The sequence below is a fragment of the Coenobita brevimanus genome, chromosome 54, assembly GCF_032717465.1.
Source record: "Coenobita brevimanus isolate Jiangsu-jjx chromosome 54, ASM3271746v2, whole genome shotgun sequence".
In the NCBI taxonomy this organism is placed as follows: domain Eukaryota; kingdom Metazoa; phylum Arthropoda; class Malacostraca; order Decapoda; family Coenobitidae; genus Coenobita; species Coenobita brevimanus.
Window position 1 is genome coordinate 6,447,113 of NC_137007.1, and position 25,537 is coordinate 6,472,649.

The 25,537-nt window shown below is 43.3% G+C and overlaps 1 protein-coding gene across 1 annotated transcript in view; it reads left to right on the plus strand.

Moving 5' to 3' along the window:
• The window catches only part of Dhx15 (DEAH-box helicase 15), a 169,889-nt gene that overhangs the window by 87,779 nt on the left and 56,573 nt on the right, over positions 1-25,537 (plus strand). Inside the window, exons 7-8 of the mRNA XM_080273384.1 lie at positions 2,470-2,619; positions 10,464-10,635. Of these exons, the coding sequence (XP_080129510.1) occupies positions 2,470-2,619; positions 10,464-10,635 (322 nt within the window). The remainder of the gene's footprint in view (positions 1-2,469; positions 2,620-10,463; positions 10,636-25,537) is intronic.

The following is a 25,537-nucleotide window of genomic DNA, read 5'->3' on the forward strand; positions in this document are numbered from 1 at the left end:
GCTTGCTGTGCTAAGAGATCTTTGTATGCAGCATGTGTTAGGAATGTAATGCTGTATGGCAGTGAGACCTGGCAGTAAAGGAATGGGATATTTGCAGGCTGAAATGATAATGATTAGGTGGATGTGCACTGCATCCCTTAGTGTGAGGGCTGGGGGGGGGGGGCTAGGTTTACGATGGAAGAGTTGAGAGGTAGGATGGGACTGGAGTGTATTGGTGGTGTAATGAGGAGAGGTAGATTGAGATTATTTCAGCATATGGAGTGGATGGGGAATGATAATTGGGTGCAGAAAGTGAGAAATGTTGACGTTAGGAGTAGGGTTGTGAGAGGCAGACAGAAAAAGACCAGGGACGAGGTCATTGAGTGTGACCTCGGATAAGGGACTGAATAGAGAAGCTGCCAGAGAACGAGCAGCATGGAGAACTGCCATTAAATGACCAAGGCCAGCACATGCAAGCATGTTGGAGCCTTTAAAAGTGAAACAAAAACAAAACAGTTTCATTGTCATGCACATATTCACACAATTTTTTTTGTTTTCTTTCCAGTCTTTTCACATGTAAAACTACCTTAGCTTAAACCCCACCAACATATTCACTAATACTCTCTGACCTGACTAACCATTCACTCTGCACTAGACAACCCATTACCTATCCCCCATAGACACATTACTGGTCCATCAAACCATTTTCATTTAATTGCATTAATATATCTTTCTTTCCTCTTCCTTCTGTCTACAGGTGACTCTACATGATTGACAAGCCAAATAGTTTCTTGTTCACCAGGAAACCATTTACTACACTGGGTGGTAACCACATAACCAAGATATGGCACCTGGTGGTTTAGTGTGGAATTAATGTCCTCCAACTGGTTTGTGCCTGTGTTGGTTTATATCCAAGTGGTAGTTGGAGCTTACTGCTCACGTAATGCCACTCGGACGAGTGAGGCTGGTCATCCTCATCTTAAATGTCAGGACCAACTTGCCTAGCCCTGGGCTCCTACGCTCCTCGTGGGACAGCACAGGATTAGATGATATATGTATGCTTGTATGCTGTTGTATATTTGTTATGTCACCAAACAACGACAAACTGTGCTGGATGTGATGGCGTGACTAATGACAATGGGGATGAATTGTTGAGTGCTTGTTTATAGCAATAAAGGTAGCCAAGGTAATGTTTTGCTTCATAGATTTTCATCAGAAAGTAAGAGAAACCAATTCTTAGAAGTTTCTGAGTATGAAAAAAGAAGGGGAATAGGTTAAAAAAAAAAAAATGGGCTTGGTGACTCATGCAGACCTACTTTAGTCTTGGTGAAACTCCAAGAGTAAGTATTTGTGTACAGTATGTATTCAAATAGACTATTAAAGGAAGGAAGTTTGTTGGTAATATATCATCTTTCACATGTCCAACTTTTTTTTTTTATATATATAGAACTGAGCAGAAGGAAAAACAAATTAATAAACAGAAGAAGAAGAAGAAGAAGAAAAAAAAAAGACATTATAGGTGTCCTCCATTCATAAAAAATCTGTAACAGTTGGACTTAAACAACTGTAGGTTGAAGTTTGGGGGGAAACTACTCTGGGAAAGTGAGTTCCAAATAGATGCAGTTTAGGGAATAAAAGAATTCTGATAGGCAGAAGTTCTGCAATATGGCAGTGTGACAGTCCAGTCATGAGTGCTACACCTTAATCCTAGAAGGGGTGGTCACAAACAATCTCCACATCACCCTGTCCTCTGCCATTTGGATGTCTTCCCTCCAGCTCGCATACCTCTCTCTCATGTACTGTGTGTGTGTGTGTGTGTGAGAGAGAGAGGTGGAGGTTTGTGGTGATAGGGAAATGACTGAGAGTCAAGCTGGTGTGAAGAATTTTTTAAGGAGTCTATCATTAGGGTTTGAGTTGCCCATTTTTTCTTGGTGATATAATTGTCAGATTAACTCAGGCTGGTAGGTAACATGATGTTTGTTAAGTGTGGATGTTTATACATGGGAAGTGAAACCGGGATTTTGGAGGCTTGAGCGGTGAGTAAATGAGTATGTGGCCCATTTAATGTGGCAGACTTCTCTCCCAATCCCCTACCCATCGGGTGGGAGAAAAGATGTAGATGTTTATGATGGTGATGTTGAAGTATGTTTTGAGATAACACATGATTAGGGTTGCACTTCTTTTTTAACTTAGCAGTTTGTGGAATTGCTGTGTCCCTCAGTGGCTTTTGAAATTATTGGGAAAAATATTTGTAAGTAGATAGGTGACCATGAAAGCCTTTTTGGTGGAGCTGAGAATTCCAGAGGTTTTAATTACTGTATGCATGATGATGTATGCCGATTTTATTGAGTTCTATTGATAATGTTTCTACTACCTTTATGCTCATCCTGTTTCTGAATCCTGCCCATCCGTTTCATTAGTGGAAAGTTGAGTTCAGATGATGATTATTCTGTGCATGATATGCATTATTTTCTGATCATCTTTCCACAGGTTTACAACCCTCGTATCCGTGTGGAGTCACTACTAGTGTCCCCCATCAGCAAGGCCTCAGCTCAGCAACGGGCAGGCCGAGCAGGAAGAACAAGACCAGGAAAATGTTTCAGACTGTACACAGAAAAGGCTTTCAAAAATGAGATGCAGGTACGTGTTTACGGTAAGAATAGAAAATCCAAAAAGTTCCAGGTCATCTGCTTGGTAAGGTACAAAAGGGAGTGGGATTTGCTGAACTGCTCAGTAGTCTGAAGATAAAGGAGGATGTTACATTCATGATTCTTCAAGGTAAATGTAGAAGTTTGTAGAGCATAACGTGAGAAGGGAAGGGGCTAGAGAAAGAGAATACAGTGAGTCCTCGAAATACGAAAACCTGAAGTACGAATTTTTGATGGTACGAAATCGATTAATATAGGACAGATTCCACAGTACGAAAATATCTGTCTCGATTACACGAAAATAGATACTTGATACGAAAGGAAATGCAGAGATAGCCCGATTATCCAGACTATATAATGTGAAGAAGTGTCTGAATAGTCTGAAATCATGATTAATCTGGCGGAAACAAAACACAAGTACTGTTAGATTGATTTATTTACCAGTAAATGTACAGTGAAAGACACAACTATCTTCCCAGTTCAGTCTGAAGAAAATTTACACCAGGCGAAATACAATGAAAACCCAGTTTCTACTAGTGCGTGTTTCAGATGGTTCGATTTTTCCATGCTTGTCTTTCATTGTACACTTGAAGCAGCAGAAAGACTTTACCAATTCAGTTCATAATCCTCCAGCTTGTTTCTGTAATTTTCTGACAACTTTCAGTTTGGGAAATAACTTTTTCTTGCTGAAAAATTTCCTCCCCGTTATTATCGTCACTTTCCCCTACGATCGTTTCCAGCTCAGTGGAAGAAACTCAACGTGCTCAGTGGTAGATATCGTTTCCCAATTTCCCAACTGGAGGTTAGGTTAGGTTAAAATTATTAGGTACAGATAAGCTCGGTTAGGCCAGGTTTAGTTAAACACTTAGGGAAGAACAGTCCTTTCTTCCATATACCTTCGCTACCACACTCAGTAAACTTATGTCACGATAATTCTTGCACTCACTTCGCTCACCTTTATTTTTGTACAGGGGTACAATCACAGCCTTTTTTCACTCTGCAGGCACAGTTTCACTCATCCATGCCTTCTTACATATCTCCAACAAGCACTTCATTCCATTCTCTCCACTACACTTAAACATCTCTGCATACACCTCATCAACCCCAGTTGCTTTCCCATTTTTCAGCCATTTCACAGCGCTCTTCACCTGTGCGAGTGTCACGTCTCCTGGCACTGCATTCCTTCTCTGCACACCCCCAAAACCAATCATGTTTACAGCTGCTCTGCTCTACTTTATTCCCATTCATCAGGCTTTGAAAATATTCTTTCCATCTGGTCCTTACATCATCTCCATGGGTTAGTAACCTACCACCTGCATCCTTCACACCATCACATTTCTTCCCTCTTTCACTTCTACATTTCCGCACCTCTTTCCAGAATAACTTCCTATTTTCAGAGTAGTTCGCATTCATTTTTCTTGCCAGATCAACATTACCTCCTCTTTTTTCCTCTTCACTAGTCTCTTTACGTGCTTCTTGCTCTCGATATACTCAGTTCTTATTTCAACTGAACCCCTATCCTGTAACCACTTTAGCCACTTCTTCCTCTTTTCCTTCACTGCTCTCTCAACCTCCTCATCCCACCATTCCGTACCCTACTTTTTTGTTGATACTCTTGTCACACCACACCACACACCACTTTAGCATTCCTAACTAAGCCATCCCTATATTCACCAATCCCTTCCATAAAGCACCTCACTCTAGCCTTCCAAGTGAGTTTCCTTGCCTATTATGTACTTTGTATTAATACTAGTTTCTTTTCAAGTGTGATCATTGCATAAATGGGTTTTAGGGGGAGTTAGCATGGGACCCGGGACCAATTAGCCTATTTCCCATAAGGTCAGTGTCCCAAGTTTAGCGGTTTCACGGTTCGTGGTACCTTTCATGGAACCAGTTAGGCACGAAACCTGGGGCTTTATTGCACATAGGTAGTGTGATGAGTAAGGATGGAAGTTTGGAGGGTGAAGTATTTGAAAGAGTAAAACAAGGAAGAAAGGTTTCTGATTCTTAGAAAGCAGTGATAAGGAGAAAGGAAGTGAGCATGGAAGTAAACAAGTTGCGGCATGACAGTATTGTGATACCAACTCAAACGTATGAAAGTGACGCTTGGACCTTTTTGGAAGGAGACTAGTCAAGAGTGAGAGTGACGGAAATGAATTATTATAACCCCATAACTGTGATGTTCCTTTTAAAAGGACCTATTGACAGACTGCAGTGTTCCTGTTAAAATCCACAATTCAGTTTCAAAAGCCACGCCTTTTATTCTGATGCAAGTACTTTGTGTATTCATCCGCCCATGCTTGGGGTTGCTAGTTCGTAATTTTAGCTTCCTGCTGACCACAATGCTCACACAATTGGAGCTAGTTTGCTACAGCAGCATACAAAAACACCAAAAATGACGTTGTATCCACTTATCTCTATGGCAATGTAGCAGCATCTAGACATTCTTTAAAGTGCTAATAGGTAAGTAGAAAGGTTTAGCTTACTTGTGCATGCATTCTTATTATTTTTTTCTTGTGTTTCATTCATTCATTCATTCATCATCTAACCCAGTGTTGCCCCAAGAGAAATGTGGGAGCCCAGAGCTAGGCGAGTTGGTCCTTACATTTAAGATGAGAGTGACCAATCTCACTCATCTCTGAGTGGCATTATGTGAGCAGTAAACTCCAAGCACCCCTTGAATATAAATCTGCATTGGCTCAATCCAATTGGAGTACTTTATTTGCCCATTAAACCACCAGTTGCCATAATTTGATTATATGGTTACCACATAGCATAGTAAATGGTTTCCTGGTGTACAGGAAACCATTTGGCTTTCACTCAGCATAGAGTCACCCTTAGACAGAAGGAAGAGGAAAGAATGAAGCAAAGAATGACAGAAGAGGAAGGATGAAAAGATGGAAGAGAGGAAAGGGCAGACACCCAAGAGCAGCATTACATCAAGTGAGTGAATGGTGAGTGCCCCCATCAACCACTTTCTATGTGAAAATTTTTTAAATAGAAAATGGGTGATTTTGGGGTGGATTGCCGCACCAGGGGCATCACTTTTGCCACCTTAGCTGCAGTCAAGGAGATGGAGGGATGGAGTGGAGAAGTAAATGAGACAATGAGAGAGGGGTGTGAGCTGGGAGCAGGACAGTGAAATGGCAGGGGACAGGGCGACATGGAGGCGATTTGTTGCTTGTTTGTGGTCAGTGTCTGGCAATAGATAGATAGATAGAATAATAATAAATAAAAGTAAGTATGCTAATTTATTTGAATATCTCAATATTTTACAGTAATTCCCACAAATATATGCAAATTGTTTGCGCTAGTGCTTAGCGACATTGCGCAAGCTAAATATTGGATTGTGCTTTTGCGTAAAATACAAATAATAGAAAATAATAATAATAAAAATAAATAAAAATAAATAAGTGAGTATGCTATTTTATTTAAATATCTCGATATTTTACAGTAATTTCCACAAATATATGCAAATGGTTTGCGCTTGCGCTTTGCGACATTGTGCAAGCTAAATATTTGTCAGATTGGGCACTTGCGCTTGCACAAGGTAGTGAACTGTGGATTGCGCTTGCGCAGGGTCCTTGTTTGTTTGCTCTGCCCACCACTGGTGATTATAGAGTACAAGGAATTTGCATAGGTGGTTTGGACATGTGGTGAGAGTAGATACTAGATAGATAGGATGGTGAAACACATTCATGTGAGTAAGTTTGAAGGTGGGAGGAAGTGTGGTAGGCCAGGAAGAACGTGGATGGTTATGGTAAATGGGTGTGTGAATAAATGAGGTATGGATAATGAGGATGCTACAGAATTAAAAAGGAATTTTTCAAATGGTGTATTTATGTAGAAGGACATTACAGGGGTTTAGCATCCCCTCTTTTTAAACTTGGCAGTGGACAGTGTGCGTGACAGCTGTATGTGAAGTGGAGCTAGGATACTGGAAGTTTGAATGGTGTGTGAATGTTTGTGTGGTCCATTTCAGTGGACTTGCTGTTGATGATTTCCCTACAGTGATTGTCCCAGTTTCCCAGTCCTACCTCACACCTTCATTAGGTAACACAGTGGGTCAGAATAATGATGATGATGGTAATGATAGGCAAAAATTATTGAGTACTGTAGATGAGTGGCCAACTTAATTGGGCACTGTTCAATAGTTTTCTGCATTTATTATTTGTGTTAATGGGTTGTAATGAAGCATCAGGAGAATGACAATGGGAAGTGACTGAAGGATATGTGTCAGGAAAGGAGGTTGTTCATGTGTAACTCATATTTCAAACACATAGATGCACAAATATACTTGGTATACAGGGAATGGGGATCGTGTTGAAAGGAACCTGATTGATTACATGCTCTTAGAGAGGTCAATGCAGGGAATGGTTCCTGATACGAGGACCGTAATAGGACGATGTGGAGGTCTGTCAGATCATATGGTTGTGGTATGCAAGATCAAGCTGAGAGGATTGAGGTGGACAAGGAGAGAGAGGAGCAGGCAGGGAGAAAGATTGAAAGTGAAGAAGCTGAGGATGAAAGAAATAGCGATGAATACAGGACCAAAGTTGGGGAGGAGTTGGAATCAGTGAATTGGAATGAAATGGATCTGGACAGTCTGTGGAATGGATATAGGGATTGCTTAGTTAAGAATGCTAAAGCGGTGTGTGGTGTGGCAAAAGTAACAAATAAGAAAGATACAGCATGGTGAGATGAAGAGGTTAAGAGAGCAGTGAAGGAAAAGAGGAAGTGGCTAGAGTTTTTACCGGACAGGGGTTCAATTGAAATAAGAACTGAATGTGGTAGGTGGGGGTACTCACCATCCACTCGCTCAGTGTAGTGCTGCTTTGGGTGTCTGCCCTATCCTGTCTTCCTTCTTTCGTCTTCTGTCTTTCTTTCCTCCGTTCTTTCCTCTTCCTTCTGCCCACGAGTGACTTTACTCTCCCTCTTCTGTCTTTCTTTCTTTCCTTTTCCTTCTGCCTATGGGCAACTCTACACTGAGTGACAAGCCAAATGGTTTCCTGCACACCAGGAAACCATTTCCTACACTGGATGGTAACCATATAACGAAATTATGGCACCTGGTGGTTTAGTGAGTAATTAAGGCACCCCAGTCAGATTGAGCCAGTGCAGGTTTTATATCCAAGGGGTGGTTGGGGCTTATTGCTCAAGTAATGCCACTCGGGGATGAGTGAGATTGGTCACTCTCATCTTAAATGTCAGGACCAACTTGCCTAGCCCCGGGCTCCTTCGCTCCTCATGAGGCGACAGGATTAGATGATGGATGGATTTATTGAGAGCATGAAGCACTTAAAGAGACTAGTGAAGAGGATAATGAGAGGCAAATGATGTTGGAAGAAAAATTAATGCAAATTACTCTGAGAACAGGAAGTTATTCTGGAAAGAAATGTGAAAATTTAGAAGTGACAGTGGAGAGAAGAGTGAAAGTGTGAAGGATGTAAGTGGTAGATTATTAACCCATGGAGATGAAGTAAGGACCAGATGGAAGGAATCTTTTGAAAGCCTGATGAATGGGAATAGAGCAGAGCCTCTATAAACATGATTGGTTTTGGGGGGGTGCAGAGAAGGAATGCAGTGCCAGGAAATGTGACACTCGCACAGGTGAAGAATGCAGTGAAGTGGCTGAAAAATGGGAAAGCAGCAGGGGTTGATGAGGTTAATGCAGAGATGATTAAGTGTAGTGGAGAGAGCAGAATTAATGCTTGTTGGAGATATGTAAAAAGACATGGATGAGTGAAACTACCAACAGAGTGGGAAAAGGCTGTGATTGAACCCCTGTACAAAAATAAAGGTGAGCAAATTGAGTGCAAGAATTATCATGGCATAAGTTTATTGAGTGTTGTAGGGAAGTTGTATGGAAGAATTATTATAGAGAAAGTAAGAGAGATATCAAAAGTCCTAGTGAGTGATGAACAGGGTGGCTTTAGGAGTGGCAGAGGATATGTGAATCAAATATTTGCAGTGAGCCAGACAGTGGAGAAGGCTTGTGAGAAGGATTATAAGGTGCTTATGGGATTCATGGATCTGGGAAAAGCATGTGACAAAGTAGACAAAGAAGGATTGTGGAAGGTTTTGCGCATGTATGGTGTAACAAGGTTGTGTGAAATGAGTATCAAGTCAGTGGTTCACAGTCAGTGTGGGCGTGTGACTGATGTCCCCATGGTTATTCAGTATGGATAGGGAGATGAGGGAAGTAAAAACATGAGTAATCGAAGGAGGGATGGCATTGATAATGAATAGTGATGGATGGACTATCTCAGATTTGTTGTATACTGGTGATGCAGTGCTACTTGCAAATACCAGACAAGAGCTTGGTAGACTAATGCAGAGTTTTGCCAATGTCTGTGAGCATCGTTCCTTGAGAGTAAATGTAGAAAATAGTAAAGTGATGGCAATCGAGAGAGAAGGTGTCTCGCAGTGTGATGTTACAGTTAATGGAAAAGGACTAGAATTGGTGAGAGAGTTCAAGTACCTGGTTGCAATGATAAGAAAAATAAAAATGTGCAAAAGAAGTGGAAAGTAGTGTGATACAAGGAAGGAAAGTAGCTGGTGCTGTGAAGGACTTGATATAAAACAGAGGCTTGAGTGTTGCAGCTACTTTAGGAATACATGGAGGATTGTTAATGCCAACTTTCACATATGGATGTGAGACTGGTGTGTGGCATGAAAATGAAAAGTCAGGAGTGAGAGCAATGGAGATGGGACTGCTGAGGAATGTCTGTGTAGTACAGAGAGTGGATAGGATACAAAATACAGTCGACCCTCAATTCATTGGACTAATAGGGTGGGACGAGTGTCCGTTGCTTGAAAATGAAGGAAAAAATAGCCTAAAACTCGAAAAATAGTGAAAGAAATACGATGGTATCGAAGATGAGGTGCAGTGATGCTATTGCTGACTAGTTTACCTCACAATACTCTGTTTTCCATGGACCCATTATATTACGACTTGTTTCATGGTGTACTTTGCAGTACAGTACAGTACTATGTTACAGTAATTTTTTATGGTCAACTACAGTATCATTTGTTTTTGCTGTAAAGAGAAATACTCTATGTAGTCAGAAATGACAGACTTTCAAATAATGGACAAATGATCGGTGTCCGGAGCGATTCTCTGCCAGCAGATATTGTCCGTTGCTTCTGCAATCCTTTGATTTGGGGTCCGTGGAATCGAGGGTCAACTGTAATACGATTCGTGAAAGATGCGGAGTGGGGAAGTCTGTGGACACAGAATCAAGAGAATGTACTGAGAAGTTATGGTCATGTTGAGAGAATGGATAACAATAGAGTGATGAGAAAGGTATATCTGAGTGAGTTTGAAGGAGGGAGGAGGCATTGTAGGCCAAGGAGAAGGTGGAGGGATGTGGTAGATGAGTGTGTGAGGAAGAGGGGTATGGAAGTTGTTGAGGTGAGCGGACTGACAAGAGATCGAGCTGGCTGGGTGAAAGTTGTGAGAAGTAGTGCGTGATAAGGGATTTGGCACCCCTTTTTAATGTGACAGCGTTTGGATTGACTCTATTGGATACATTTATGTGAAGCTACAGAATGTGGTGAAAGTTTTTTGGTGAACAGATAGAGCCAGGATTCCTGGGGTTTGAATGATGAATAAATGGAAGCATGGCCCATTAGGTTGGGCAAACTTAGGCTGTTTGGATGTTGCTACTCCTCACCATGCCCTAGGCTGGGAAGGGAGGTCCGGATGATGATGATGAAACTGGGACCTGCCAACCCCATTTATTTGTAAAAAATAGGAATGTGATGATGATGATGATGATGATGATATCCAGGATTTTAGTGATTGAAAGATATCTTCCTTTGTCTTTGCACCAGGACAACACATACCCGGAAATCTTGCGTTCCAACCTGGGGTCTGTTGTGCTGCAACTGAAGAAGCTGGGTATTGATGACTTAGTTCATTTTGACTTCATGGATCCTCCTGCTCCCGAGACGCTGATGCGAGCTCTTGAGCTTCTCAACTATCTGGCCGCCCTTGATGATGATGGTGAGTTATCTTTGTATGATTTTCTAGTTCCACTAAAATTGTGAAATTTGTGGGTAAAGTTAAACAGTTGTGACCCTTTGAATCTGGGGGACATCTTTTTGGTTTTTCATGCTGCTACCAGATGATTTTCTTTCATGTAGGAGAGGTCTCAGGCTGAAGGGGAGTGTTAAGGGTGCATCTAACCCTCTAGGTCTGAAAGTCTGTCCTAAGTCAAATAAAATTGTCAGGAGATGGCAGAGAAAAAAAATAAATAAATAAAGGCCATTGGATTGATTGATATTTGACTACTGTACTGTACAGTGAAGAAAAAAAAAATCCTTTGTCCATTTTGAAACAGTCTAGGAAAATTTGATGCTGTAAAAGAAGTGTACCTAGAGAAGTGAGAAGGAGAGAGAGAGTAGGAAGCAGAAAGTAGGAGCTAAAAATAGTATGAGTAAAAGGGTGATTGAAAAGGCAGGAAATGAGTGTATGATGAGTATTTAAGAAAGATAGATGATCATTGTAAGAACATTAAAAAGAAGTACAGTACTGTATTATGAAACAGTAAAGTAAGCAAGAGGACTGAATGTGCTCAGAGGAGTGGGGGTAAAGTTCTTTGTGTGGATAGTTGCGTGCTAGGCAATTAGGGTGATACAGTTGAGAGATGGAGAGACTTTAGCTCAGCAGTAGCAGATGAGAAAAAAAGCAACAGTTACTTTTTGATCAACAATGGCTGAAGTAGCTGGTAGACAGTGAAACAGAGTCAAGTTAAGATAGGGGAAGTACTAGCAGCAATTAACCCCCATTGATGATGTAGTTCCTGCTTTTATGATTCAGCTTACCGGTTGGTTGAAGCATGAAAAAGTTTCTTGTTCTGAAGGAATTGGCAGATGTAGCGCTACTTATGAAAGTTTTTCTTTCAGAAAAGTCTCCTGAGCTGGATAAAAGCCTATGAAATTGATTAATAAGAACTACAGTATGTTAATAAATTGAAATTGCATAAGGTACTGCTAACAGATAGAACAGGTAGCAATGTTGAAATAATGTATGGTAGTGATGAGACAGTGTATTGCACAATGTTCAGACTGGCATGGGATAAGGGGAAAGTACCAGAGACTGAAGAAGGCAGTGATTGTTCCTTTTTTAAGGTGGGGGCACTCACCATCCACTCACTTGGGTGTCTGCCCATTCCTCTCTTCCACCCTTCCTCTCCTGTCTGTCTTTCCTTCATTCTTTCTTCTGCCTTCGGGTGACCTTACACTCCCTCTTCTGTCTTTCTTTCCTTCATTCTTTCCTCTTCCTTCTGCCTATTGGTTACTTTATGCTGAGTGACAAGCCAAATGGTTTCCTGTATACCAGGAAACCATTTACTATGCTTGATGATAACCATAACACCAAATTATGGTGCCGGGTGGTTTAGTGAGTAATTAAGGTGCTCCAATCAGATTGAGCCAGTGCAGGTTTACAGTGCTCGTCAGAAGTATTCAGCGATGTCCGCCGGGCGCGCAATACTTATGGCCCAAAAAGAATCACCCCATTTTTGGGGGTAAGAATTGAGCCACAAGTTTGAGCTCCGAGCATGACGTCACGGTAGCCTGAGGCCTTCTGACGCGCTGGTTGGTTCCCGCCTCAGTTGCCCACGGGCTGCCTGAGAGAGAGGAACTCCGCCGAGTGTCCCTCTCAAATTGCGCCATTTTTTACCGAGTGTCCCGCAGTGTTTTGGCCTTCAAAACTTTGTTATGGCACCTATCCGTGAACTATCGAGTGAAATCATATCCCAGATCATTGCTCTAAAGGAGGCAGGCCACCAGACAAAGGAAATTAGTGAATTGGTTGGTGTGGGACGATCGACAGTGCGTCGTTGGTGTGCGCGGTTTCGGGAGGAAAACAGTGGTGAAGTTCCCACAAAGAAACCGAGGTCTGGTAGGCCTAGGAAAACTTCCCCAAGGTCTGTTAATGTTTTAAAACGTGCAGTGGAGTTTAATCCTTGTGTGAGTGCAAGGAAAATTAAGGAGAGCAACCCAGAAGTGTTTGGTGAGGTGTCAGTGAGAACAGTGTCTCGTAGGGTGCATGAGCTTGGTTACACAAGTCACAGGCCTGTGAAAAAGCCTCTTCTCTCTAGCAGCCAGAGAATTCGTAGGCTTGCCTTTGCTAATAAATATCTAAATTGGGGTGAGGAGCAATGGTTGTCAGTGTTGTGGTCTGATGAGGCAACGTTTAGTGTTACCTGTAACAGAGGAGCATGCAAAGGTAGTGACCCACTTGACCCACGGTATGTAGAAAGCACAGTTAAACATCCTGATTCACTCATGGTATGGGGTTGTTTTTCAGGGAAGGGTTTGGGGAAGCTTGTTGTACTTCCCAAGAACCTCAGAGTGAATCAGGATGTTTACCTGGAGCTTCTGTGTGATCATTTACCAGACTCCTTCGAGCTAACAGGTGCACGAGTGTTTCAGCAGGACGGTGCACCTGCTCACAAGGCCAAATCGGTCACCAATTGGCTTCGTGACTGCGAGGTATCATTCATGACAGACTGGCCAGGAAATAGCCCAGACCTCAACCCGATTGAAAACCTCTGGTACCTCGTAAAGAAGAGTCTCCAAGGGAAGGACGTGAGCTCTCTGCCTAAGCTGGAAGCCGCCATTCGTGACTCCTGGGACAAAATACCCCTCCAGCACCTCAGGAGCCTCGCCCTTTCACTTCCAAGACGTCTCAGGTCCGTGAAGAAACGTAAAGGCTACCCTACGAAGCACTAAAGGTAAATAAAATGCATTATTTATATGTTTTTTCAATGTTGAAAGGTTTGTTTCTCAGGAGGGACGCAGGGCGCCCCATACTTCTGACGAGCACTGTATATCCAAGGGTGGTTGGGGTTTATTATTCACATAATACCACTCAGGGATGAGGGAAGCTGGTCACTCTCATCTTAAATGTCAGGACCAACTTGCCTAGCCCCGGGCTCCTATGCTCCCTATGGGGCAACTTAGGATTGGATGATGCCCCCCCGCAAGGAAGAAGGAACAAAAGACCATAAGCCTACATGATTGTCCCCTCCAAGAAAAAACAAGAACAAGATAACAGAGAACCAAATTCAAGATTCATTCCTTTCGAGATGCCTGGACACTTTGCATTTGAAAGACTGGAGGTCATAGGCAGTGTAAACTACAGACAGAATGAGACAGTTACAGAGTTGATCTGTTGCATACATGAAGGACTGAGAATAATGGTTAAGTCTTGCATTAGAGAGTTGGACTGAGATAGGAGAGTTTCTTGCTAGATGGGTGCTACGCATCCATCGTAGAGGTGGAGGGATGAAAGCAGACAGTTCAGAGGAGCATTGACTATTGAAGTAATGATAGAATAGAGATAAAGATGCAACAGTAAGGTGAAAAGACTGAAGTTGTGGGGAGCCATTAAGAGGATGGTTAATGAGACGAAAGGCCTTTGACTCCACTGTGTCGAGCAGGGCCGTATGTGCACACATGAGAGTTGTACTCTACAGTGCTCGTCAGAAGTATGGGGCGCCCTGCGTCCCTCCTGAGAAACAAACCTTTCAACATTGAAAAAACATATAAATAATGCATTTTATTTACCTTTAGTGCTTCGTAGGGTAGCCTTTACGTTTCTTCACGGACCTGAGACGTCTTGGAAGTGAAAGGGCGAGGCTCCTGAGGTGCTGGAGGGGTATTTTGTCCCAGGAGTCACGAATGGCGGCTTCCAGCTTAGGCAGAGAGCTCACGTCCTTCCCTTGGAGACTCTTCTTTACGAGGTACCAGAGGTTTTCAATCGGGTTGAGGTCTGGGCTATTTCCTGGCCAGTCTGTCATGAATGATACCTCGCAGTCACGAAGCCAATTGGTGACCGATTTGGCCTTGTGAGCAGGCGCACCGTCCTGCTGAAACACTCGTGCACCTGTTAGCTCGAAGGAGTCTGGTAAATGATCACACAGAAGCTCCAGGTAAACATCCTGATTCACTCTGAGGTTCTTGGGAAGTACAACAAGCTTCCCCAAACCCTTCCCTGAAAAACAACCCCATACCATGAGTGAATCAGGATGTTTAACTGTGCTTTCTACATACCGTGGGTCAAGTGGGTCACTACCTTTGCATGCTCCTCTGTTACAGGTAACACTAAACGTTGCCTCATCAGACCACAACACTGACAACCATTGCTCCTCACCCCAATTTAGATATTTATTAGCAAAGGCAAGCCTACGAATTCTCTGGCTGCTAGAGAGAAGAGGCTTTTTCACAGGCCTGTGACTTGTGTAACCAAGCTCATGCACCCTACGAGACACTGTTCTCACTGACACCTCACCAAACACTTCCGGGTTGCTCTCCTTAATTTTCCTTGCACTCACACAAGGATTAAACTCCACTGCACGTTTTAAAACATTAACAGACCTTGGGGAAGTTTTCCTAGGCCTACCAGACCTCGGTTTCTTTGTGTGAACTTCACCACTGTTTTCCTCGCGAAACCGCGCACACCAACGACGCACTGTCGATCGTGCCACACCAACCAATTCACTAATTTCCTTTGTCTGGTGGCCTGTCTCCTTTAGAGCAATGATCTGGGATATGATTTCACTCGATAGTTCACGGGTAGGTGCCATAACAAAGTTTTGAAGGCCAAAACACTGCGGGACACTCGGTAAAAAATGGCGCAATTTGAGAGGGACACTCGGCGGAGTTCCTCTCTCTCAGGCAGCCCGTGGGCGACTGAGGCGGGAACCAACCAGCGCGTCAGAAGGCCTCAGGCTACCGTGACGTCATGCTCGGAGCTCAAACTTGTGGCTCATTTCTTACCCCCAAAAATGGGTGATTCTTTTTGGGCCATAAGTATTGCGCGCCCGGCGGACAACGCTGAATACTTCTGACGAGCACTGTACATTGAGGTGAATACAGTAGTAAGGAAGAGTGTGAAAATCATAGAAGGATTGGTTTGTAGAGCCTATCAGGGAAGGTATAGGGTACTTATGGTGAGAGTGCATAGAATAAAAGATAAAACAGTAGACCTTCTAAGTACTGGATAAAGGGGGGAGGGGGGAGCCTGATTCACTAATCTGTTAATCCAGTGTGTCCAATGATTCCCTTTGAAGTGGGATTACAAGCACATAATGGAAAGTAAACGAGTAAAATAGCATATTCTAGTAATTAAAATGAAAACTATACCCACCTTACAGTTGCTTGGCCCATGATTTCACACCCTAGTCATAGCACTTCTTTGTGACTTGCCCAAGCTGATAGGAAAAACACCACCAGCATTGGTAATTGTCTTTTGAGTCACTCTATACACAGGAAGCAATCTGGTAGGCCTGTGTCATATGCCCCAGGTAACAGATAGTATACGTTAAATGCAAAAAAAATCCAGTGGGCCCAGAGTTGTCCAGTGCGTCTGCATGGTTTCTCCAGTTTACCGTATGGTATCTGATATGTTCGACAGTTTTTTGGGGGGTCCTAACAGTGTCCGTTAAACTTGATATCCAGTCTAGCAGTGTATGGTAAAGTGGGGGTTTACTGTATAAGCAAAGAACAAGGTGGGTTAACCCATAAAGTACTATGACTGGTTATTGTCAGTTTGCAAGTTTGCCACGTAGAGTTCTATGACTGACGATTGTAAAAGGTCTGTCAAAAACTGCCGAGCACTAAGCCAGCACCTTTTATGGCATAAATGGTTCCTACTCAATCAGAACTAGGGGATGAGGTGGTGGGAAGGAAGATCCCATCCCTCACCAGGTCTGCTGGGTGACCCCCTTGCCACTTCTTCACTTCACTGTGGCTGATAGGATACAACCCTCCCTGCCTCCTCCTACGCAAACTACCCACCAATACCACATCAACATTATTTGGGGGGTGTCTCATGCTCACTCCTCCCCCTCCTCCACCTCCTTTCACCCCCCATTATATTATGTGATGTGGCAATATCCCTGCTATGATTGCTTTGTGTGTGTTTTTTCCTGCCATAATACCCCTCACACCACCTCCCCCTGAATTGGGGATGTGTCACATCCCTCCCTAACCCCCACCAGAGACCCTCCCTCTCCACTTCCACCTTCCTCCCTCCCTGCCTATCCCTCATCCCGAATATGACGCGGTAATTTCCCTGCCAAGATCGGCCTGTGGCTGTCTGCTCCCCCCCTTTTTTTTTTTTTTTTTTTTTTTTTTTTTTTTTTCATGCTGACTCCTGCACCAACTTTCATCAATGGAAACATATTTTACATTGATTTTGGTAATGTTCTGTAGCAAAAATTAGGTTTTTGCCGAATCTTTTGTTTGGATTTCATCCATCCATCCATCATCCAATCCTATGTTGCCCCATGAGGAGCATAGGAACCCAGGGCTAGGCAGGCTGGTCCTGACTTACAAGATGAGAGTGACCAACCTTATGCATGCCTGAGTGGCATTACGTGAGCAATAAACCCCAACCACCCCTTGAATATACACCTACATGGGCTTAATCCAATTGGAGCACTTTAATTACCCACTAAGCCACCAGGTGCCATAATTTAGTTATGTAATTACCACCCAGCACAGTAAATGGTTTCCTGGTGTACAGGAAACCATTTGGCTTGTCACTCAGTGTAGAGTCACCTGTAGACAGAAGGAAGAGAGGAAAGGGCAGTCACCAGAGAGCAGAACTACATCGAGTGAGTTGTTGGTGAGCACCCTCACTTACCACCGGGAATATTATTATTTTTCTCATCTTAAATGTCAGGACCAACTTGCCTAGCCCCGGGCTCCTATGCTCTTGGGGCAGCGTAGGATTAGATGATGAATGGATATAAAACATGGATAAATAAACTATAAAAATAAATTTTGAGCATTTATTGGTGAACTGATGATTTGGAAAGAATTACTGTACAGTAATCACGACACCCTTGCTCACAGTTGTGTATATGGCTGTGGCCCACCCACTTAATCCTCACCTGACTGCCATCACTCAGTCCCTTACTTGCCACTCAGTTGTTTTGCAAATAATACAATAAATACGTAGGAATTGCAAGCACAGTAATTTTGTCCAAAAAAATGCTTCATTTCTGTCAGGTCGAGTTTATCTTTGCTGCCAGTGCAGACACATTCTAAGATGATAACACATTAGAACGCATTTGCATTGGCATTGTCATCAAATGCAGTCTAAGGTGAGAACACATTTGCATTGTCATTGTCATCAAATGTGTTTTAGGATGATGTCATCTTAGAACGCATTTGCATTGGCATTGTAATCTTAGAACGCATTTGCATTGGCATTGTAATCTTAGAACGCATTGGCATTGACAGAAAAGAAAAACTTAAGGAGATAGAAATGAAGCATTTATTTTGTTTGACAAAATTACTGTGTTTGCAATTCCTACGTGTTTATCGTCTTACCTGCAAATCAGCTGCATGGTAAGTGAGAGCTGGTGTTGACAATGGGCAGGTGAGGATTAAGTGGGTGGGCCACAGTTGTATACACAACTGTAGGCAAGGGAGTCGAGATAATTCTGCTGTGCAACAGTTCTTTCCAAATCATCAGTTTACTAATAAATGCTCAAGATTTATTTAGTTTAATGTTTGATGAATAATCATCATCATCCTGACCCCCTTTCCCACCCTAGGGTGTGGTAAGGAGTAGCAGCGTCCAGACGGCCAAAATTTGTCTAGTTCATTGGGCCACGCTTCCATTCACTTACCAAGCCCACTTTATTCTGGCTCCATCTGATAGGCCAAAAGGTTCACCACGTACTGTAGCTTCTTGTATACCTATCCGACAAAGTCAGTTCGAGTACTGTCACATTAAAAGGGGTGCCAAATCCCTGGTCGTGCTTCTCTGCACAAAATTCGTCCAGCCAACTTGATCTCTTGTCATTCCCTTCACCTCACCAACTTCCATACTTCTTTTCCTCATGCACTCATCCACCATATCTCTCCATCTTCTTGGCCTGCCTTGCTTCCTCCTTCCCTCAAATTCGCTCAGATACCATATTTGCCGGTGCATAGGGTGACTCTTGAACCTCATAAAAAAATGCCCAAAATTGGGAGTCATCCAAAACACCGGCTATAAAATCCTAACCTCTACATCCTGTTATTATGGGATCTGTAGGCGTGATAAGGAACATTGCCAAACACTCACCTTGACCCATGTTTCCCCAGAATATAGTACATATACTGTCAAAAACTTTTGAAATTACTAACATTATCATCAAACACAACTTGTTTTCTATATGAAGGCAAGTTTTTATAAAAAATATCTTCGTGGATAGAGCCATGAGGACATAAGAAAGATGAGTAACCTGTTGAGCTCACACCATGAACTCCAGTATGTGTCTTAGTCTGAGAGTGACTGGCAGTTGTTTACTAGTCACCACCGAGTGCAGGGTTGCCAGATCTGAAGCAGGGCTCATTACCAGCTGTGATAAACAAGTGACACTGCTGTTATTCCTGGTGGATTAACTTCAGTCCTACAACTACTTGACGTCTGTCTGAATAAACCATTCAAAGACCGCATCTGTGAGCAATGGAACGAGTAGATGATTAGCAGTAAAAAGTCGTGCACAAGTGGTGGGAATATGCATGCTTCAGGTCTGGATGAGCTGTGATTTTATTACCAAGGCATGGAATGATATTTCTGTTGAAACAGTCATCAACTCTTTTAAGAAATGTGGTATATCCAGTTCAGTGGATGGCATACCTGACATTGTGTGGACTGATGAGGAAGCGAATGCCGATGCTACACCTTTGAATTCAAAGTTTTATCTTTATGACGAAGAACTGCAAACTTTAACCCAGGATGAAGTTGATGAACCAATGATGTCAAGTGTGGATGATACTGATTTTCGAGGGTTTTAATCGCTGACGAGTGATGTGACAACTTTAATAAAATGTAACTTTCCTTTAACCTTTTGTATAAAATTCACGATAACATGATTATAAGGTTTGAGTACAGTATGAGTTTATACTTGAATATTAAATGTATAATCCATTGTGATATCGGAGGTGGCACATGCAGCCTAGATTGCCTGTAAAACCCATTGAAGAAGCTGGTTTAAAGTAAAATCTAACCACAGGCTGTGTTGCTTAGTAACGTGTTAATAGTATCACTTCACTGGTGGGAAGAGTGATAAAGGACTGAGGCTACTGGAGACAGCAAGCTACCAGTGTCTTAAGAGTTGAGCTCGTCTTTTATGTACAGAGTATACCTCTAAACCCACATTTTGTGTGGATATATTGGGAGTAGTCTTATACACAGGTCAGCCTTATACACCAGCATATACGGCATGCCTTTTTCACCACTCTATTGTCATCTATTTTCTCCACATGGCCATACTCGTACCATCTCAGTACACTCTCATTGATTCTGGTGTCCACAGACTTCCTTACTCTGCATCTTTCACGAATCACATTATTCCATACCCTGTCCAGTCTGTACACCACATACATTCTTCAACAGTCCCATCTTCATTACTCTTTCTCTTGACTTTCATTTTCATGGTACACCATAGTCTCACATTGATATTTTAAAGTTGGCACTAACAGTCCTTCATGTAAGCCTCATGTTGATGTAACACTCAAGCTTCTGTTTCTTATCAGTCGGCCTTCATAGCGCCGACTACTTTCCTTCCTTGTCACTCTACTTTCCATTTCCTTGATACATTTTCCTCTCCTCTCTGTCACTGTACCTAGATATTTGAACTCCCTCAAATTCCAGTCTCCCTCCATGCACTGTAACATCACACTGGGAGTCACCTTCTCTCTCAGTAACCATCACTTTACTCTTTTCTAGATTTACTCACAAGGCATGACACTCACCGACATTCACTAAACTTTACACTAGTCTACCAAGTTCTTGTCTGGTATTTGCAGGTAGTACTGCATCACCAGCATACATCAAATTTGAAATATTCCATCCATCGCCATTCATTTCAAACGCCATCCCTCTCTCCATTACTCGTGTTTTTACTTCTCTTACCACCCCATCCATATATATCGGTATATATATATATATATATATATATATATATATATATATATATACCTGTATATATATATATATATATATATACAGTAATCACTCCAATATCCGGATCAATAGAGCCATCGGTAGGTTCGGATATTGGTTTTGTCCGGATATTGGGCCCCAGCTTATGGACTTGTACTTACGGACCCTAACACAGAGAAACACCTATACAACTCCCTCCGGACATGCATAGCACCTATTTAACACCCAAATCACACCAATAAGGCACATAAATGACTGAAATAAATGCAATAGACACATAAAATGTGGGTTTAGAAGTATGTTCATACATTAATAAACATTCTGGTACTTATGGACTCTTACCGAAACTAACCTTACCGCACCCAACCGAACTTTTTAAAAACACATTCCTACTGCACATGCATGAGGTAAGTTTAGTATGGAAAGAAGTACAGTATGACACTTTCTGGTAAGTATAGTATGGGAAAAAATACAATATGAAACATTCTGGTAAATATAGTATGGAAAATAGTACAACATGAAACATTTTGGCTACTTACAGCAAGTCCCTGGCCACCTCGATGAATAACCGCCTCCTCTCGGACTCTGACAGTAAGAACGATTTCCTGAAGCACTTGCACTACACTCTTCCTGAAGTCTTGCACTGAACTTAGTCACTAACACACAGAAGTCCGTTCTTTTCACAGTGTTCACTTGAGTCCAAATAATGTTCCATTAAATTTAAGTGTTGCACATTAACTCTTCCCAAGTTTTTTAAAGTTTCCAAAGCCAAAACAAAGAAGGTTAGTTACGTTAAATTTCTTTTCTACTTAGTCTTTTCTCCCAACTTGAAAACCTTAACACAACACACCGTTTTTTTCACTGCACAACACTCAAAATTCCCGTGTGGTCTAGTGGAGAAGTTCTTGCTGTTTATTCACTGTCAGAGCCCGAGAGTATCACTGGCAGGCGTCCAAGGGGTGCATCGGTGGGTAGTGGTGATGGCGTACCGACTACAGAAGACTCTGAAGACAGCCGCAAACTCACGTCGAGCGGTAACTCCACTGTAGCTGATGTGCTGGGCTGTGGCTCGGAGCATGAGGGCCTGTCTTGGGGAGGCAACGGAGTGGAACCAGGGCTTGGCACAGCGGGGGTCACGGGCCTGAAAAAACTGTCAATCGTTGACTGACGCAAGGACCGACGATTCTGGCGATTGATGATGCGCTGCCGGAAAGCACGCACTTCCTCCACGAGTCCCAAGGGCCCCATCTCCCTGTCGCAGTCCGGGTGTTCCAGGTAGTCTAGGACGAACTCTAGATGTTCCCGGAGTGCGCTCAGCTTGGGGATGGCTGGAGTAGTGTCCTGCTGGGCGGAGTCTGCATCATCATCGCCTTCGTCGTCGGAATCTTCAAGTTCGGGACTGACACCAGCAACCGAAGACGCGATCTCGATATCAGACAACGTCTGATACCCAGGATCGCCCTCGTCGTCGTCCAACCACTCACGAACATCGTCCACATCAACATCGTCGCCGTGCGTACGTAGCCGTGCATGGAAGTCATCCACGTCAAACCCTAGGAAATCGTACTCCACATCTGTTCCGAGAAGCAAACGAGACCAACCATTTTCAAGAGTTTTCACAGGGACTTCCTTCCATGCACTAGCCCAGTTGTACAGCGCAGACTTGATGTTGTAGCAGCGAAGGTTTTCCAAAGTCCGCTTGCCTCGAGTGTCACGTCCTTCCCTGCGCTCGTCCTCGTCCTCGAGAACCACCATCACCTCGTCCAGGAACTTCCTACGGTACAGGCGCTTTGTTGCCACGATCACTCCTTGGTCCATTGGTTGAATGAGAGCAGTCGTATTAGGTGGCAGAAACATGCACCTAATACGGCCATTCTCAGCAACCAAGTCCTTGTTGCACGGGTGGGCAGGTGCATTGTCGAGGAGAAGGAGAGCCTTTACCTGGTCGCGAGGAATTCTCAGTGTCTTCGTCTGGTAATGTATGACCTCCTTGACGAAGTGATGGTGAAACCAGTCTTTGAAAATCACAGCTGTGAACCATGCTTTCAAAGAATGGTACCATACGACAGGAAGGACATCCATCACCCCACGAAGGCACCGAGGCTGCTTTGCATGGCCAACAATAACGGGCTTAAGCCGGTGCATGCCGTTAGCATTGGCACAACACAAAGCAGATATCCGTTCCTTAGAAAGCTTGCCAGGTACACGCTTCTCCGTCTCATCGGCGAGAGTGTTCGTTGGCACCGAGCGATAGAATAGGCCTGTTTCGTCAGCGTTATAGACTTGACCGAGAGTGAGGCCCTCCCTGTCGATCAAGCCTTTCACCTTGTGCCGAAACTCTTCCACTCCATCCTCGTTAGCGTCCAATGCTTCGCCATGTGCTTTACGGTTAGTAAGGCCATGTCGCAACTTGAACGCGAAGAGCCAACCCTCGGATGCCTTGAAGTCTAGGGCGTCGTGAAGCCTTGCAAACTTCTCAGCAGCAGCCTTCAGCTCCGTTCCACGTACCATCACACCAGCTGCACGTTGCTGTCGATACCAAATCAACGTGGAGCGGTCGATCTCTGCATACTTGGGGGTAAACATAACCTTCCTCTCCACGTTGCGTTTGCTTCTCGACGAAGTCAGCCGTGTACTGCATGAGCTTGTCTCGGGAACGCTTGATATCAAACAAAGTCGACCGGGCCAGGTTGAACTCGCGGAGAATGCGAGAGGAAGACCAACCCGCATCAACCTTCTCCAATATCTCCCGTTTCTTCTCCAGAGTCAACACCACTCTCTTCCTTTTCTCAGGAGGCGGGCCATCATCACACACACTAAGAGTAGGGCAGAGAGCAGCAGGAGGCCAGCAGTACGGCACCACCACAAAAGCAAGCACGTGGGCAGCCATGGCGAAGAGCGTAGGTCTTGTCGCGGTGAGAGACAGGCGGGAAGTGGGGAGGATGCAGCGGCGCTCTATCGGACGTCGGAGGAATGATGAACCAAAACAATGCTCTCACGCGGCGCGCGGCAAGTTCAAAATTACGGACGGCAAAATCGATTTTTTTTCCATTTTTTTTGGATTTTCGGACCATTTTGGGAATGTTTGATCCCAGGACGATAAGGTTCGGTTAGTGGGGATGTTCGGTTATTGGGCGTCCGGATATTAGAGGGATTACTGTATATATATATATATATATATATACAGTAAAACCTTGATATAACGGACTTCATTAGACTGGAATTCGCTTTTATCGGACTCGAGGAGCTACCGGACTAAATTCCCATATATCGGAAAAAGTCTGATAAAGCCAGAAGCAGTCTGGACTGCCTGACGACTTCAACTATGTTGACCACAGTAAGATAAATAAAAGACATGTCTATCAATGTACAGTACAGTATTATTATATACATATATCTATCTATCTATCTTTTGCCAGATGTCATATTCCCGTACGGGGTGGCCATTTGACTTTGAGTTATTTGTTTTACAGGGAGGGGCACTAACCCTCCACCAACCCACTTGACACGTAGGCAGCACGTATGGTTTGGTTATATGGTTACCACCCAACGTTGTAAATGGTTTCTTGGCTTACATGAAACCATTTGGCTTGTCACTCAATGTAAAGCCACCTGTAATGGAAAGAAAAGCATTAAGTAGTGACAGGAAAGATGGGAGAAATAGGAAGAGAGGAGGGCAAGCACAGAAAAAGAATGATAAAGGCTAAGGAAGAAGTAGGCAGCACTACATCAAATGAGTGGATGATGGTCGCCACTACCTACCACTAATATATATATACATATATATATATATATATATCTATATATATATATATATATATATATATATATATATATATATATCTATATATCTATATCTATATATCTATTGCCAGACGCCTCAATCCCGTTTGGGGTGGCCACAAACAAATCGCCTCCAAGTCGCCCTGTCCCCCGCCATTTCACTGCCCTGCTCCCAACTCACACCCCCCTCTCTCATGTACCTCTCCACCCCATCCCTCCATCTCATCCTCGGCCTCCCTCTCCCTCTTCCCCCCTCCACCTCACTCACATACACTCTCTTCGTCAGTCTTTCACCCTCCATCCTCTCCACATGGCCAAACCACCTCAGTGTGTTCCTCATAACACTTCCTATCATATCCACATCCACACCACAACGCTCCTTTATATCCTCATTCCTCAGCCTGTCTCTCCATGTGACTCCACAGGCTCCTCTTAAATAACTCATTTCCACAGCTCTCACTCTTGACTTGTGCCCTTCCAACAATGTCCAAGCTTCATTTCCGTACGTTAGAGTTGGTATCACAATACTGTCATGTAGTAACTTTTTCACTTCCATGCTCACTTCCCTGCTTCTTATCACTGCTTTCAAGGAACCAAGAGCCTTTCTTCCCTGCTGTACCCTCCAAACCTCCATCCTTACTCATCACATTACCCAAGTACTTAAATGTACGAGTACTCACATTTTCCAACTCCTCACCATCCAACCTCGCTGTACATTCACTGACTTCACCCCTCGCAAAGACCATCACTTTACTCTTCCCTACATTCACCTTTAGATTCCGTTTCTTACACACTCTTCCAAACTCATCCACCAAGCCTTGCAGCTCCCCTTCATCTTCACTCAACAACACAGTATCATCTGCAAACAACAGTACAGGGAGTTTCCAAACACTATCCTCTCTCACCAGGGCCACTCCAACATCCACTACCCTACCTTGTACCTCTTTTATTACCCCATCCATGTACAGATTGAACAACCATGGAGACATGACACATCCCTGTTTTAACCCAACCTTCAAAGAGAAAATTTCACTTAGTTCACCATCCACACGCACTGCAGCCTTAGCACCATCATAGATACTCTTCACAGCATTCAACAACTTCCCATCTACTCCATATATTCTTAATACTTTCCACAATCCTTGTCTATCCACTCTGTCATATG